Source organism: Ictidomys tridecemlineatus, chromosome 7, assembly GCF_052094955.1.
Source record: "Ictidomys tridecemlineatus isolate mIctTri1 chromosome 7, mIctTri1.hap1, whole genome shotgun sequence".
NCBI classification, from domain to species: Eukaryota; Metazoa; Chordata; class Mammalia; order Rodentia; family Sciuridae; genus Ictidomys; species Ictidomys tridecemlineatus.
Window position 1 is genome coordinate 25,637,382 of NC_135483.1, and position 15,115 is coordinate 25,652,496.

The following is a 15,115-nucleotide window of genomic DNA, read 5'->3' on the forward strand; positions in this document are numbered from 1 at the left end:
GCAAAAAGGAATATTCAGTAAAAACTATAGTGAAAATTCATTTTTTTCTTATTTAAAATTTAATCATTGTTTAAAATAATCAGAGATAATATCATTCACCCACAGCCTGCAGTTTCTTGCATTTGATACGGAAGCATCACATGACATACTGCGAGTTTGGGATGGTCCACCAGAAAATGAGATGCTTTTAAAGGAAATTAGTGGATCTCTCATTCCTGAAGGAATTCACAGCACCCTCAACATAGTAACCATTCAGTTTGATACAGATTTTTATATCAGCAAATCTGGATTTGCAATTCAGTTTTCAAGTAAGTTTTTTAAATTATTTTAAATGTGAAACATTAATACTATTAAAATAGTCCTCTTTACTGTTTGAAATTATAATTTTAAAATGGTAGTGATATTAAATATTTATATTTGGGGTCTTCTAATTTCTCTTTAGCTAAGGTAAATTAGACTTGGAAAAAAGAAATGCAATGAACTTTGAATATTAATTATTAGGACTGCCTTTGCAGTTGTCCAACCAATTATCCTTAAAGTAAAGGTGGAGTTGAAATAATTCAGCTAATTATATTTCACCAATAAAAAGCAAAAAGAAAGAATATATATATATATATATATATATATATATATATATATATATATTTGTACTGGGGATTGAACTTCTGATCTCAAGTATTTGGGATAAGGGATGCTTAACCTGTATAAATCTGTAATACAGTTATTTCATTAACTAAATTATTTAATTTCTTTCTTTCTTTTTGATATATATATATACATATATATATATATATTTATTTATTTGTAATGGGGATTGAACCCATAGGCACTCTGACACTAAGCCACATCCCTAGCCCTTTTTTAAAAAATTTTGAGGCAGGGTCTTGCTATGTTGCTTAGAGTCTTCATAAGTTGTTGAGGTTAGCCTTGAACTAGTGATCCTCCTGTCTAAGCTTCTCTTGTGGCAAGTATTACAGGTGTGTGATACCAAACTGGTGTACCTAGATTTTGATGGTGATCAGGCACATGAGTTCAGCCACTTAATTTTCCACATTAAGAATTTTCATAATTTCAGATTAGGCATGTTCAAACTATAATTTAACATACTGTACATTGTAATATTTTAAAATGTGATTTTTTTTAGATAAAGAAGAAAATAAGTATTTGTCATTACAAAAATGCAAATCTATATTTTTACTGATTTTATTTTTATTCTGTTTAATATCTTAATTACACATTAATAGATATCTTTGACAAAATAGTTTAGACTATTTTTAAATTAACACTTTCCTATAACAATGAAATACCATTCACTCTAAGTAATTATCAGTGTTCCCTTGTTTTGATTTTTTTTCTGGCTAAATATATGTTGCATTTAATAATGAATTATAGTGTAGTGATTGGAGAAAATGAATGCAAAGTTTAAAAATTCAAATGTTAATTTTACTTTCATTGTGAACACATGATCTCTTTGAGAAAATTATCTAATGAATCCTCTATTTGTATAGTCTTTAAAAGTCATACTAACAGAAACCTATCAAAGATTTCCAAGACCATATAGTTGTCAAACTAGTATGTCAAAATATTTGTTTAACATCATTGACTAAAACAATGAATTATTTTGTATTATACAAATTAAGCTTATGTGAGAGACAAGTCCAAAAATCAGTAGTTGTGAATTTGCTCTTTAAGCATATCTTTTGACAAAAAGATATGAAAATGATCATATACTCAATGAATATAAGCGACTTCTAATTGTGAAATCTTTGCCAACTATATATTATTGATGTTTGTATCTTCTACTTCCTACTTTTTCTTTTGTTTTGAAGTAGGGGCAATATGCCAGAGAACTGTTCAACCTCTGTTGTTTCTAGTGGTAGTTTGACAACTAACAATTCTCTTTTCATTTATCTTAAATTAATATTAAATAATATTTTTCTTCTAAATGGCTATTATAATTAAAAATTTAAAAATGAATCTATATACATTAATGTGAAAAGGCTTAGTGTTAGTGATTATAAAGTGCACCTGGTTCAAGCAAACAGGCTGTTATATGTGCATTTCTGAGAATTTTCAATTGGATATTATCTTTAATATTAATACTTCATTTTTATATCTAGTATGCTTGTAGGGCCTATTAAAGTTAAAGTTACAATTGAGTGTTAATATATTGTGAAACACGTCAATCAATGCAAATTAGTCTATCAGAAATCTTCAGTAATGTTCATGCTTCCTCAGATTTCCAAATGTTAAGATTTCAAATGGGAAAATATTATTTTTATGAATCAGATGTTGATTAATGCCAAGAACCACTTTAAGTGCTTTGAATACATGATCTTATTTAATCCTCACTCAGGGACATTCAGTCACTGAGCCACATCCCCAGCCTTTTGTGTATTTTATTTAGAGATAGGATCTCACTGAGTTGCTTAACACCTAGCTTTTGCTGAGGCTGGCTTTGAACTCTTGATCCTCATGCCTCAGCCTCAAGAGCCATTGGGATTACAGGCATGTGCCATGGTACCTAGCTATGCAAATCTTAATTTCATCACACACACACACACACACACACACACACACACACACACACACGAGAGAGAGAGAGAGAGAGAGAGAGAGAGAGAGAGAGAGAGAGAGAGAGAGAGAGCTGTCTGTTACCAAAGATTCTTACACCTATAATGTTACTTAAATTTTGCTCAGTTTTCTAAACTCAGTGTAAAGAATTATTCAATAGTAAAACATTTTCTGACTATTTTGCACCTATTATTATGCATCTTTCACTAAGTGTATTTTTTTCCAGATAAAAGTAAGAATACATGATTTAATATTTCATCATTCTGGAGGTGTTTTAAATATGTGATCTTTGCTTTCCCAAATATATTGTAGGTTCCTTTGTCTCCTGCAATATCCATATAGAATCATGATTTCATTTGGGCAATCATATAATACACTGACCAAATCAAAGATGATTTTGAAAGTAAAAGGAAACATTATTTAAAATATATTCAGAATATTGTACTCAAACCTACGCATAAAACAGGACAATCCTAGATGAGAATATATTGTCATTTTAATTGTCAGATTTTCATTTAATCTTTCTTTATCCTCCCACCTCCACCATTCCTATTTTTCTTTTGAGCAAATAGCTGTTGTTTATTGGAAGTCAAAATAGTCAAAAAATGAGTCAGGCAATGGTAGCAGAAAAGTTTTCACCAAAATTTTGCAACCAATGAAATGTATTTCACTAACTTGGTGAAAAGTGAATTTAACTGTAATGTAGGTCACTTACCAACTTTATAATCTTCATCAAGCCACTATCAGGAGCCTCTTGACTTCTATTTCATGATCTATTCATTCTTTGTAGAATCTGCAGCTTGGCCACTTGGTGATACATTCTGCAAGGCACTTTTGCTTAATCAGAGCTACTTAAGTCTGACATGGCCACCTCATGCTGTCCTATGTGTTGTCCTTGATTCTCAGCAGTCAGCCTCTATATCCCCTGCTTAAATTTGTAATCTGCCTGTCTTATTCCACTTTAGTTCCTCGGGGAGGACATCACTGGGTATCATGCTGTCATTTGCCCACAGAATAGTCAATTGACAGAGCATTTTCTATGCTCTTCACTCTTTGACCTCTCTGTTAAGAATCTGTCCCTGCTGGGTGATACAAAATACTAAGGCTCATAGCTTATACTCTTCAAAATTCTCAAGGAAACAGATCCCTTAGCTATGAGAGGTTGTAGTCCCCCCAACCTTAAAGGACCACATGGTGCCCCTGCTTTTGTTCCCAATCTCATTATTGTTCCCAATCTCATTATTGTTCTATGCATTGCTGTAATAGACAACAAGTTACTCACTTCAAATTTTTCTCCACATTTCTGCCTGCCTGACCATTCTGAAATACAAATTGCACATCAATCCTAAGTTTAAAATCATTTCATGGCCACCTGGTTCTAAACTTAGAACTCTGGCATTACATTTAAAACTTCCACAATTTGTACCTACCTTACCTGCCAACTTTGTCAGCTAAAATATCCATACATTCAGTCAACTGCACTGCTATGAAAGAAAATATTCCTTCACATTACTGTTTCTTTTAAAAACTATTTTCTATATTCCTAGAACAATTATGTCCACATTCAAAAATCTATAGTCATTTTCCAAGGTCCAGGTCAAACAATACTTATAGTGTCAATGAACTCCTAGACAGAATCTGTTTCTTCTACATTTGCACTATACTGGTCATGTATGCATAGTATGTTAGGGCTCTTAAATTTCATGTTTTGATCAGGATATTCCTGTTTTATGCCTATTGTTCTGGCATCATGACTGGTTTGGCATCTGGCCTGTATTTTCCATTTCTGTCAAAGTATCATTATTAATATTTCATTCAAATAAACCATAGTAGATGTGTTTTTAATTTCTACTTTGTATTTCATCTTATCTGGTAATGTGAGACATGTTTACAGTACTCAGAGTAATTATAACACATGGTTAAATCTGAAAGACAAATACTGATAACTGGCATCTCTTTTCCAACCTTTTCTAGATGTCAACTAATTCAAACCCCCCTTTCAAGGACAATGGGTAGGATACATGCCACAGTCTGGCTGGGCACAAAATCATGAGCCACTCACAGCTTTGTAGATTCAAACAGCAATTCTTTATTCCGAACTCACACGGGCACTCTACAATCACGTTCTGGGGAAAATCCACATACTCCACCAGGCTCTAATCAGCAGGATACGCTCTATTCCCGGCAGGGTACACCTTAAACCTGGAACCGCCCTAAACCCAAGGAGCAGGATACTCCCTAAAACCTGATCCGCCCAAAACCCGGATCCGCCCTGGTCCTTGAGCAAGGTTACCTTACTCAAGCATACATGCAATGTCACTGCAAATGACCTGAGTCTAAGACAAGCCCATTTCCACAATGGAGAGTCCTTCCTTTAAGCAACATGGGGTACGCTGGCAAGGAAATTGTCATACCTACTTGGCTAATGGCTCTCAGCATCTCCCCCCTTCTGATTAATTAAACAACAAGCAATGTGGCTTAAGGACCCTGCCTGGTAGATTGTCCAAGTCAACATATGGTTCTTACCCATCATGGGAAAAACTGACCTCTAGGCGTCAGCCTCCTGTCTTAGGTTGATACCACTGCAATTGGATCATAGCCGTCACTGACTACTGGTCCAGCATACAGCCATACTTGTGGATAGGCCTATGCACCAGTGGGGGGTGAGGTTCTTGCCTCACCTCTGTACATACAAAGATAAAAATTTCTGTTATAAATCCCTAACCCATTCTGACCATGGATGGTAAAGAGAGAAACATTTGACACTATTGCCCTCACAGCTATTTTCTTATAACAGGTAGATATGCCATTGTCTTGGTTGTAGTTTGAAAGTAACACAAAGTTGCCAGACCACAAATTGTCAGGATTAATAAGAAATATGTGTTCTAGAACTATGTATAGAAATAGAGGCTTCACAGTCAGTCAGGTTGTAGACTTCTAAAATATCGTCTGAAAGTTTTTCTATACTTGCTCTTTTAGTGTGACTTCAAACCCTATTATTTATCACAAAGGTGCCATTTTATTATTTTGCAGTAGGCCTTTATGTCAGCAGTGAAATTTTTAAAAGTGCTTGCTTAATGAGAAAGTATGTGTGCATATCCATTTGCTTAGAAAGCTGATGTCCACCAATATGTTAATTCAGCCAAAAGGGTAATGGAAAAGAACCTAAGCAGAGATCAACAAGGATATTGCACAAACCCATTCTTGAAAAAGTTGAAACTAAGTTTCAAAGGACAGCAGGAAAGAATCTAGAGTAATCTTTTTTATTACTGTTTACAAACCCAAATATTTTATAGCTCTTAAATACAATTTTTATGAATCAGGTAATTCCATCTGATCACATTTCATTAAATTATACTTAAATAAGTCATAAATAATTTTTAGAGGGACAAATATATTTTGATGTTTTTTCCTGTCTGACCAAAAATTATAGGAATACTGGATTAAATGAGACATTATTGTCCTGTGTATCATTTTAATGTTTTATAAGCTATTGAAGAAGGCATTGAATTATACTAAAATAGAAAGTCAAATTAACTGGTGATTTGAAGCCATGCTAATGTATTAAATATATCTTCATTTTAAAGTATGTGATATATTAAAAATATTCTGATCACCTTAAAGTACCTTACTTCATTGTGCAAATTAAAAGCTGTACAAAAGCTTATAAGTTGAATTTAGTCTCATTTGTTTATTTTTTGCCTATGATTTAGGGATCATACCTATGAAGGTGAGTTTTCTTCATTTTTATTTTAATTCATTCTGGGAAGAACAATTAACATGAAATCCAACTTCTTAACAGTTTTTTAGGTGTAGAATATCTTATTCTTAACTAGAGGTCTGATGTTAAAAAGCAGCTGCTCTAAAGTTTATTCTTTTTGCTTAGCTGAATATCATGCCCATTTTTGGTTAGTAACTACCATTTTCACTTCTCTCCAGCTCCTGGCAAAAAGTAGTCCAGTCTTTGTTTCTATGAAGTGACTATTTTATACCCATCATAGAAGTTGAATCATGCAGTACTTTCCTTTCATGAATGGCTTATTTCACGTAGCATAATATTCTCCAGGATGGTTCATATTTTCACATTTTGAAGAATCATTTTATTGTATTTTTATTTGATTTCTTTGTGGTACAGGAATTTTATTTAACCTGGGGCTCAACTAAGCTACATCCCCAGATATTCTTTAAATAAATATTTTTAGATAGGGACTCTCTAAGTTGCCTAAACTGTACTGGAATTTGTGATCCTTCTGCTTCAGCCTCCCAAGTCTCTGGGATTATAGGCATGCACCATTTTAGCAAAGTCTTTCCTTTTCAAGGCAGAAATATTCTATTTTAAGTATTATATTCTGTGTGTATAACACATTTTCTTTTCTGTCTGTGGAAACTCAGATTATTTCTATATCTTGGCTATTGCAAATAGCCCTTCAATGATATATGGGAATGCTAATATCTCTTCTAGATTCTGATTTTAGTTATTTCCAATAAATATCTGAAGTGTTTTGCTGGATAATGTGGTAGTAGTTCTATTTCTAATTTTCTGAGAAACATCCATGCTGTTTTCCATAGTGGCTGCACCATTGTGCCTTTTCAAAGTGCACCTGTATTCTATCCTCTATTCTTGGCAAAACTTGCTGAATTTTTCATAAATATCATCCTGATAATTTTGAGGTGAGATATCATTGTAATTTGAATTTACATGACCTTCACAATTAGTGACATTTTTTTACACATACCTGTTAACCAATTCATGAATTCTTTAGAGAAATGTCTATTTAAGTCCTTAGACCATTTTTACACTTGCTATTGAGCTGTAGAGGTTACTTATCTACTTAAGACATGATCCTGTTATGAAATTCTAGATAAAAATATATTCTATTCCATAGATTGTTATATTATTATGCTTTCTCTTTGCTCTGCAAAAGCTTTTAAGTTGAATTTAGTCTCATTTGCTTATTTTTGCTTTTTTTGCCTATGCTTAAGGGATCATATCTATGAAGTCATTGCCAAGACCAAGGTCATGAAGCTTTTTTCCCCCATGTTTTCTTCCAGGAGTTTTATAGTTTCAGATCTATATACTCCATTTGAATTGCTTATAATCCATCTGAATTGATTTTTGTGTATGTCATAATTTTCCAATTTCATTCTTTTGCATGTGAATACCTCATTTTCCAAATACCATTTCTTAAAGAGACTTGCTTTCGTCACTGTGTATTACTGGCACCCTGGTGAATAGTGAGTGTGTTGTATATGCATGCATGTATTTGTTGTCTCTCTACTTTGTTCCTTTGTTCTATATATTGATTTTTATGATTACCATAAATTTGTAATGTATGTTTGAAATCAGGCAGTCTGATACCTCTACCTTTGCTTTTTCACTATTTTGATTTAGTTATTGAGATTATTTGTGGTTTCATATGAATTGTAGAGTTATTTTTTCTTCTATTTTTGTAAAAAAAAAGCCACTGGGATTTTGAAAGAGATTGTATTAAATCTGTAGATCACTTCAGGTAGAATGGACATTTTAATAATTCATGAAAACAGATCCTTTTCCAATTTGTTTCTTTATAAATTTTTTCATCAGTGAAATTTAAAGAGTTTTTGGAATACAAGTCCTTCATAGCCATAGCTATTATTCCTATTTTATTCTTGTTGATGCTATTGTAAATGGAACTGTTTTCCTAATATTTTTCAGATAATTGTTTTTATAAAGAAAAACAAATGATTTTTGTATGTTGATTTCATATCCTGCAACCTTCTGAATTAGTTTTTTGGTGCTAATTTTAAATGTATTATTTAGCATTCCCTACATATAAGATTATGTCACCTGCAAATAGGGACAATATTATTTATTCCTTTCCCATTTAGATGACTTTCACTTCTTTCTCTTGCTAATTGCTCTCGCCTGGACTTCCAGTACTATATTTAATAGAAGTGGCAAGAGAGAAAATTTTGTGTTATTTCTGCTTCTAGAAAAATCTTGTTTTTTAATTATGAAGTATTATGCTAGGAACAGACTTTTCATATGTGGCATTTATTGAATTACTCTTTTTTATATTTCTAGTTTATTGAGTTTTTTTTTAATCATGAAAGGATGTGTTTGTCAAGTACTTTCAAATAAATTTTAGATTATTTTACCTTAATTTTAAAATAAATAAAAATAAATAAACACAGGGTCATGTTTTATAACTAAGTGGTAGAGCACTTACCTAGCTTTCATAGGGCCTTGGGTTAGATTTCTAGCATGGCACACAAAAGCATGATATCCTATGAAGTCATCGATTGAACATACCAACAAGTTAAATGTGTTAGTGATAGGAATAAAAATAAGAATATATATTAAAAAACACTTCTCAGAAGCAATAATAAATTGAGTTTGACTAAGAAACCAATTAAAGAATGAGCATGTGTCCCACAAATGATTATTTTGCATAATTTAATATTCTGATAATTCATATGAAGAAGATATTTCTTTGTAATATATGTCATTTTAGCTTTTTATAAATCATTTTATTTTGAAGATAATTTTTGTTTAGAAAACTTTTGAGAAGTTTATTAATAGTATCAATTTTGTTACTCAATATATATTTCAAATAACGTAACTTTGTTTTTAGCTTCTTGTTTCCTGCTTAAGAATTTTTCAGTTTGAATGACAGTCACTAGAGTTGAATATCCATTTTATTGTTTTAATGCTGCCCCTCTTAGACTGTGTTTATTTGAAGAGAATTAATGCTAACTATTCATATTTGCATCTCTAGAATTTGACACAGTACCTGGCACTTGGTACTTAATAAACGTTAAATGAAGCTGATTAAATAGGCAAATTTTCTACTAATATAAAACTAAAAAAAACAGTTATTAAATATTTTAACAAATAACTTTTTTTCTTTTTTACTGATTAATTTGTCATCCCAAAATATTAGAATTTTATTTCAAATTCAAATTTCACATAATTTTCTGTAATATTTGTATAAAAATTCAGTTTACTTTATAGGTAATTTTAACAGTTTTCAACTTTTTGTTTCTACAAAAATTATAATTGTTTATGTTCTCACTGTGTCTACATATTAGATAATTACAACCAAGGAAAGCAGGGAAAGTCTCCAATTATGCATATCTCCAACATCAAGCATATTACATGGTTTAACAATTGTCTAGCAAATAAATAAATACATATACTTGTTATGAAGAGATTTATATATCCTGGGAAGTACATTCTGTTCTACACAATGCATTAAGCAACTTTGTTTCCCTCCAAGGTTGAGGTGAATGTCTCTGTCATGCTGTCATCTACTTAAACTGACTTGCCATATCAATACATGTATCTTAGTAGTATAATGAAATTCTAACGATAGCCTCACATCTGAGTAGCTGGAAAAGTGTAGGCCTAATAATGATGTTGAACATTCTTTATAAAATTGATGGATCATGTACAAAGCAAGGGTTCAATCAAGGGCAAAATTCTCCTGTGTGAAGTCCACCTGTAGGTTACCATTTGCATTTCAGATGTTTTCTGATTGATTTGACTTAGGATGCAATTTTTCTTTCAGGTTAAATAGACCATTACCCAACTTGATTTCCTTATAGATAGTGTGGAGAATAGAGTGTCATTTTTGTAGTCAATACAAAAATATGTGGCAAGAAGACTGGAAAAGAGGACTGTAAGGTCTTATGAATACCAAATATGACCTTGCTGAAGACTCCTGATGAATTGCAAAAGTATGTAAGACTGCTTCTTAGACAAACTGTACAGCAAATATTAAAATCTAATAGTCTTTAAAAACTTATTTTAGAATTGGTATTTCATAGAATTTTTCATATAATTGTTGGAAAGGAACTTAAGATCCTATCTGATCCTAAATCAATCATGTAAAATATTACTATGCCAGCTTTAGAGATGAGGCAGCTAAAATTCAAAGAAGTATACAAGATAATCAATAACCCCTTCTTAAATACAATAGAAACCAGAATCTAAGTCTCCTGCTTCAACCACCATTATTTATTCAAGTGCATGAAATAAAAAGTGTTTGTTTTTTTAAAAGGACTTAGCATAAATAAACTTATCCTCGAACAGTCAACTTTCTAAACAGAAAGGACACATGAGAATTTATTAGTGCTGTTATCTTATTTACTCTTTGTTATACCAAACATGGATATAAGAAAATTTCAGTGTTAACTAGCTCAAGGCCACCACCCTAAATAATTTAGACTTTATCTCCAACTGAGTAGTTTAAGTAATCATTCATATTTTAGTTGAAATATATATATTTAGGATTATGGAATCCGTGTTAAGTGAAATGCATATTTCCATTTAATTTGCATTCTCAATTATTATTATATGAAAACTAACATAAAATAAGAAGTTGGAATTACATTTATAAAACAGAAAAGGTATAACAATGAAAACTCAGTTATTTACTACAATAGTGCTGTACATTATCTTCTGAATACATCCTAAGTAGTTAGAATAGATTAAAGCAAATAAAAATTAATATAAGTTTTGTTGTTTTATAATTGGATGTCTCCCAGTTTCAAAACATGCCATATTATAAATAAACCTTCAGCATCCACTGAAATGACTAATTACAGTTTTTCATTCATTCAATCCTCAAATATTGATCTGACCAATTATTTTAATCATTGTAAAGGTTCTATTTAAATTTTTACTTAGAAGGACAATTTACTTCTTATGATACAACAAAGCTTGATTTAATAAGGTCATATGTATTTCACAACAAATGCAACTAAATCAACCAGTGGATTTACCTCATTGATAAAGATGGGGTATTGTAGAAACAATTTCTCAATAATATGAAAACTTTCTCAAATATAGGATGCTTTTTTAAATTAATGCAAAAGAAGATGCACTTATATATAATTAGCATGAAATAACATATCTTTAAAAAATATTTGTGTATTATAAGTAGTTATTAAACTGTATAACTTTTACATGTCTTTTCTTCATGTTGGTAATGAGAAATATAAATTAAAAACTGCAACAGATACGATTTGCTTTTAGTGAAATAAAAAACATATTTACTTTTGAAAGTGAAAATCTGTCCTTACAAACTTATTTCTAAATTATTATAATAACCAGAGATAAAAACAAAACTCATTTTGTTAGAAATAAACACTACCAGAAAAGGTAAAATCACTGATATAGAGTTTAAAAAAATCTTATATTTTGCCAATGTTTACCCTGTTTCTTGTCCATGATTTTAACTATGACTGTGAACTTATTTCTAACAAAAATGATTTTATCTAGTTAGAGCAATTTAGGAGGATATTTTTAATCACGTCAATGACACAGGAAACATTTACCAAGGTGAAATTTCAAATTTTATTTTTCAAACATGAAAATTAAAACATTTTATAATTTTATAAGTATTTTAGACATGATAAGTTGGAAAGTCTATTATATATATATATATATATATATATATATACACATATATATATATATATATGAAAAAGTTAAATAGTTGAACAGAATGGTCTAGAACTCAGAGAAAAAAATTAAAACAGGATATAAAAATCATACCCCAAATCATGGGATTGAATGAAGTTGCCAGAAATTGTGAAAATGATTCTTTTCACAGGGTGAAATTGTGGAAAATTGGAAGAGTACTCAGGACAAAATCTTGAGTTGTTCTAGCTCTTAGTCATCAGGTTAACAATGTAGCCACAGCAAAATATATGAACAAATAGCAGCCAGAAAGAAACTTAGTGTTATGGTTTAGATATGGTGTCCCCTAAAAGCTCACATATGAGACAACACAAGAAAGTTTGGAGGAAGAATGATTAAGTTATAGCCTTAATCTAATCAGTGAATTAATCCCTGATGGATTAACTAAATGGTAACTGGTGGCAGGTGGGGTGTGGATGGAGGAAGTGGTTCATTGGTGGCATGGCTATAGGGTATATATTCTGTAACTGGGAAGTGGAGTCTCTGCTCATTGATCACCATGTGAGTTGCTTCTATCTGCCACATTCTTCCACCATGATATTCAGCCTCACCTCTAGCCCCAAGGAATGGAATTGACCTTCTATGGACTAAGATCTATAAAATGTGAGCCCCCAAATAAAGTTTTCCTTCTCTATAGTTCCTCTGGTTGGGTCCTGTTAGTCATAATAGAGAAAAAGCTGACTAAAACAATCAGAATAGACTGGTGAATTGGAGGTCCAGAAAAGAAAGCAGGTGAAGAAGAAAGAAATAGTCAGCTGTGATAAATGTTGCTGAAAGGTTTCTGAAAGAAGGCATAAAAGTTGCCTTGCACTTGGCAACTTGTATTTAAAAAAGAGCAATTAGTAAAATAGATAAAAGACTGGTTTTTTTAATTTTTTATTTTTTTTATTGGTTGTTCACAACATTACAAAGCTCTTGACATATCATATTTCATACATTAGATTGAAGTGGGTTATGAACTCCCAATTTTACCCCAAATGCAGATTGCAGAATCACGTTGGTTACACATCCACAATTTTACATAATGCCCTATTAGTAATTGTTGTATTCTGCTACCTTTCCTATCCCCTACTATCCCCCCTCCCCTTCCCTCACATCTTCTCTCTCTACCCCATCTACTGTAATTCATTTCTCTCCTTGTTTATTTTCCCTTTCCCCTCACAACCTCTTATATGTAATTTTGTATAACAATGAGGGTCTCCCTTCATTTCCATGCAATTTCCCTTTTCTCTCCCTTTCCCTCCCATCTCATGTCTCTGTTTAATGTTAATCTTTTCTTCCTGCTCTTCCTCCCTGCTCTGTTCATAGTTGTTCTCATTATATCAAAGAAGACATTTGGTATTTGTTTTTTAGGGATTGGCTAGCTTCACTAAGCATAATTTGCTCTAGTGCCATCCATTTCCCTATTTTTCTTAAGAACAGGCTTTATTTGATTGGACATAGTGCATACCAATTGAACCTTATAGATGCGACTGTGAGGTTGAGACGTTACTGTTTTAAATGAGAAATTAGTACTTTGTACTTAAAGTGTGATAAATGTGTAGGGCTTAGGACTACTCTAATGAGAATGATAAGTAAGTATATAGATGTTTTTCTGATTTTTTAAGTGTAAATGCTTTAGAAATTTCCATTTAAGTAATCTTATCATTGAGTTTAATACCTTAGTGAATACCTTAAGTGCATTTTATTACAAAGACCCTATTATTTTTAAATTTTTTTTCTAATTTATTATATATGAACGCAGAATGCATTACAATTCATATTACACATATAGAACACAATTTTTCATATCTCTGGCTGTATACAAAGTAGAGTCACACCATTCATGTCTTTATACATGAACTTAGGGTAATGATGTCCATCTCATTCCACCATCTTTCTACCCTCATACCTGCCTCGTTTTCCCTCCCACTCTTTTGCCCTATCTAGAATTTATCTAATTTTCCCATGCTTCCCCACTCCATTATGAATCAGCATCCTTATATTGGAGAAAACATTTCAGCATTTAGTTTTTTAGGATTGGTTAACTTCACTTAGCCTTATATTCTCTAACTTATCATTTGAGTGCAAATGCCATAATTTTATTCTCTTTTATTGCTGAGTAATATTCCATTGTGTATATATGCCACATTTTATTTTTTATCCATTCATCTATTGAAGGGCATCTAGGTTGGTTCCACGCTTAAGCTATTGTGAATTTTGCTGCTATAAACATTGATGTGGCTGTGTCCCTATAGTATGCTGTTTTTAAGTCCTTTGGGTATAGACAAAGGAGTGGGATAGCTGGGTCAAAGGGTGGTTCCATTCTCAGTTTTCCAAGGGTTCTTCATACTGCTTTCCATATTGGCTGCAATCCTCACTTCTTAGCCAACACTTATTGTTGTTTGTATTCTTAATAGCTTCTATTTTGACTGGAGTGAGATGAAATCTTAGAGTGGTTTTGATTTGCATTTCTCTAATTGCTAGAAATGTTGAACATTTTTTCATATATTTTTTGATTGATTGTATATCATCTTCTGAGAAGTGTCTGTTCAGTTCCTTGGCCCATTTATTGATTGGGTTCTTTTTTTTTTTTTTTTTGGTGTTTAGATTTTTGAGTTCTTTATATATCCTAGAGATTAGTGCTCTATCTGATGAGCATGTAGTAATTTGCTCCCATTCTGTAGGCTCTCTATTCACCTCATTGATTATTTCTTTTGCTGAGAAGAAGCTTTTGAGTTTGAATCTATCCCATTTATTGATTCTTGATTTTATTTCCTGCACTATAGGAGTCTTATTAAGGAAGTCTGGGCCTAATTCGACATGTCAGAGATTTGGGCTTACTTTTTCTTCTGTTAGAAGCAGGGTCTCTAATTTAATTCCTAGGTACTTTATCCACTTTGAGTTTTGTGCATGTTGAGAGATAGAGGTTTAGTTTCATTTTGTTGAAAATGGATTTCCAGTTTTACCAGCACCATTTGTTGAAGAAACTATCTTTTCTCCAATGTATGTTTTTGCTGCCTTTGTCTAATATAAGTTAACTGTAATTATGTGGGTTAGTCTCTATGTTCTCTTTTCTGTACCATTGGTCTACAA

General features: G+C 31.8%; 1 protein-coding gene across 5 annotated transcripts in view; it reads left to right on the plus strand.

Moving 5' to 3' along the window:
• Csmd3 (CUB and Sushi multiple domains 3) overlaps positions 1–15,115 on the plus strand; it is a 1,083,924-nt gene that overhangs the window by 805,107 nt on the left and 263,702 nt on the right. For all 5 annotated transcript variants that reach the window (XM_005316223.4, XM_078016771.1, XM_040293722.2 and 2 more), the window contains one exon: positions 106–308. In XM_005316223.4, coding sequence (XP_005316280.1) covers positions 106–308 — 203 coding nt within the window. The remainder of the gene's footprint in view (positions 1–105; positions 309–15,115) is intronic.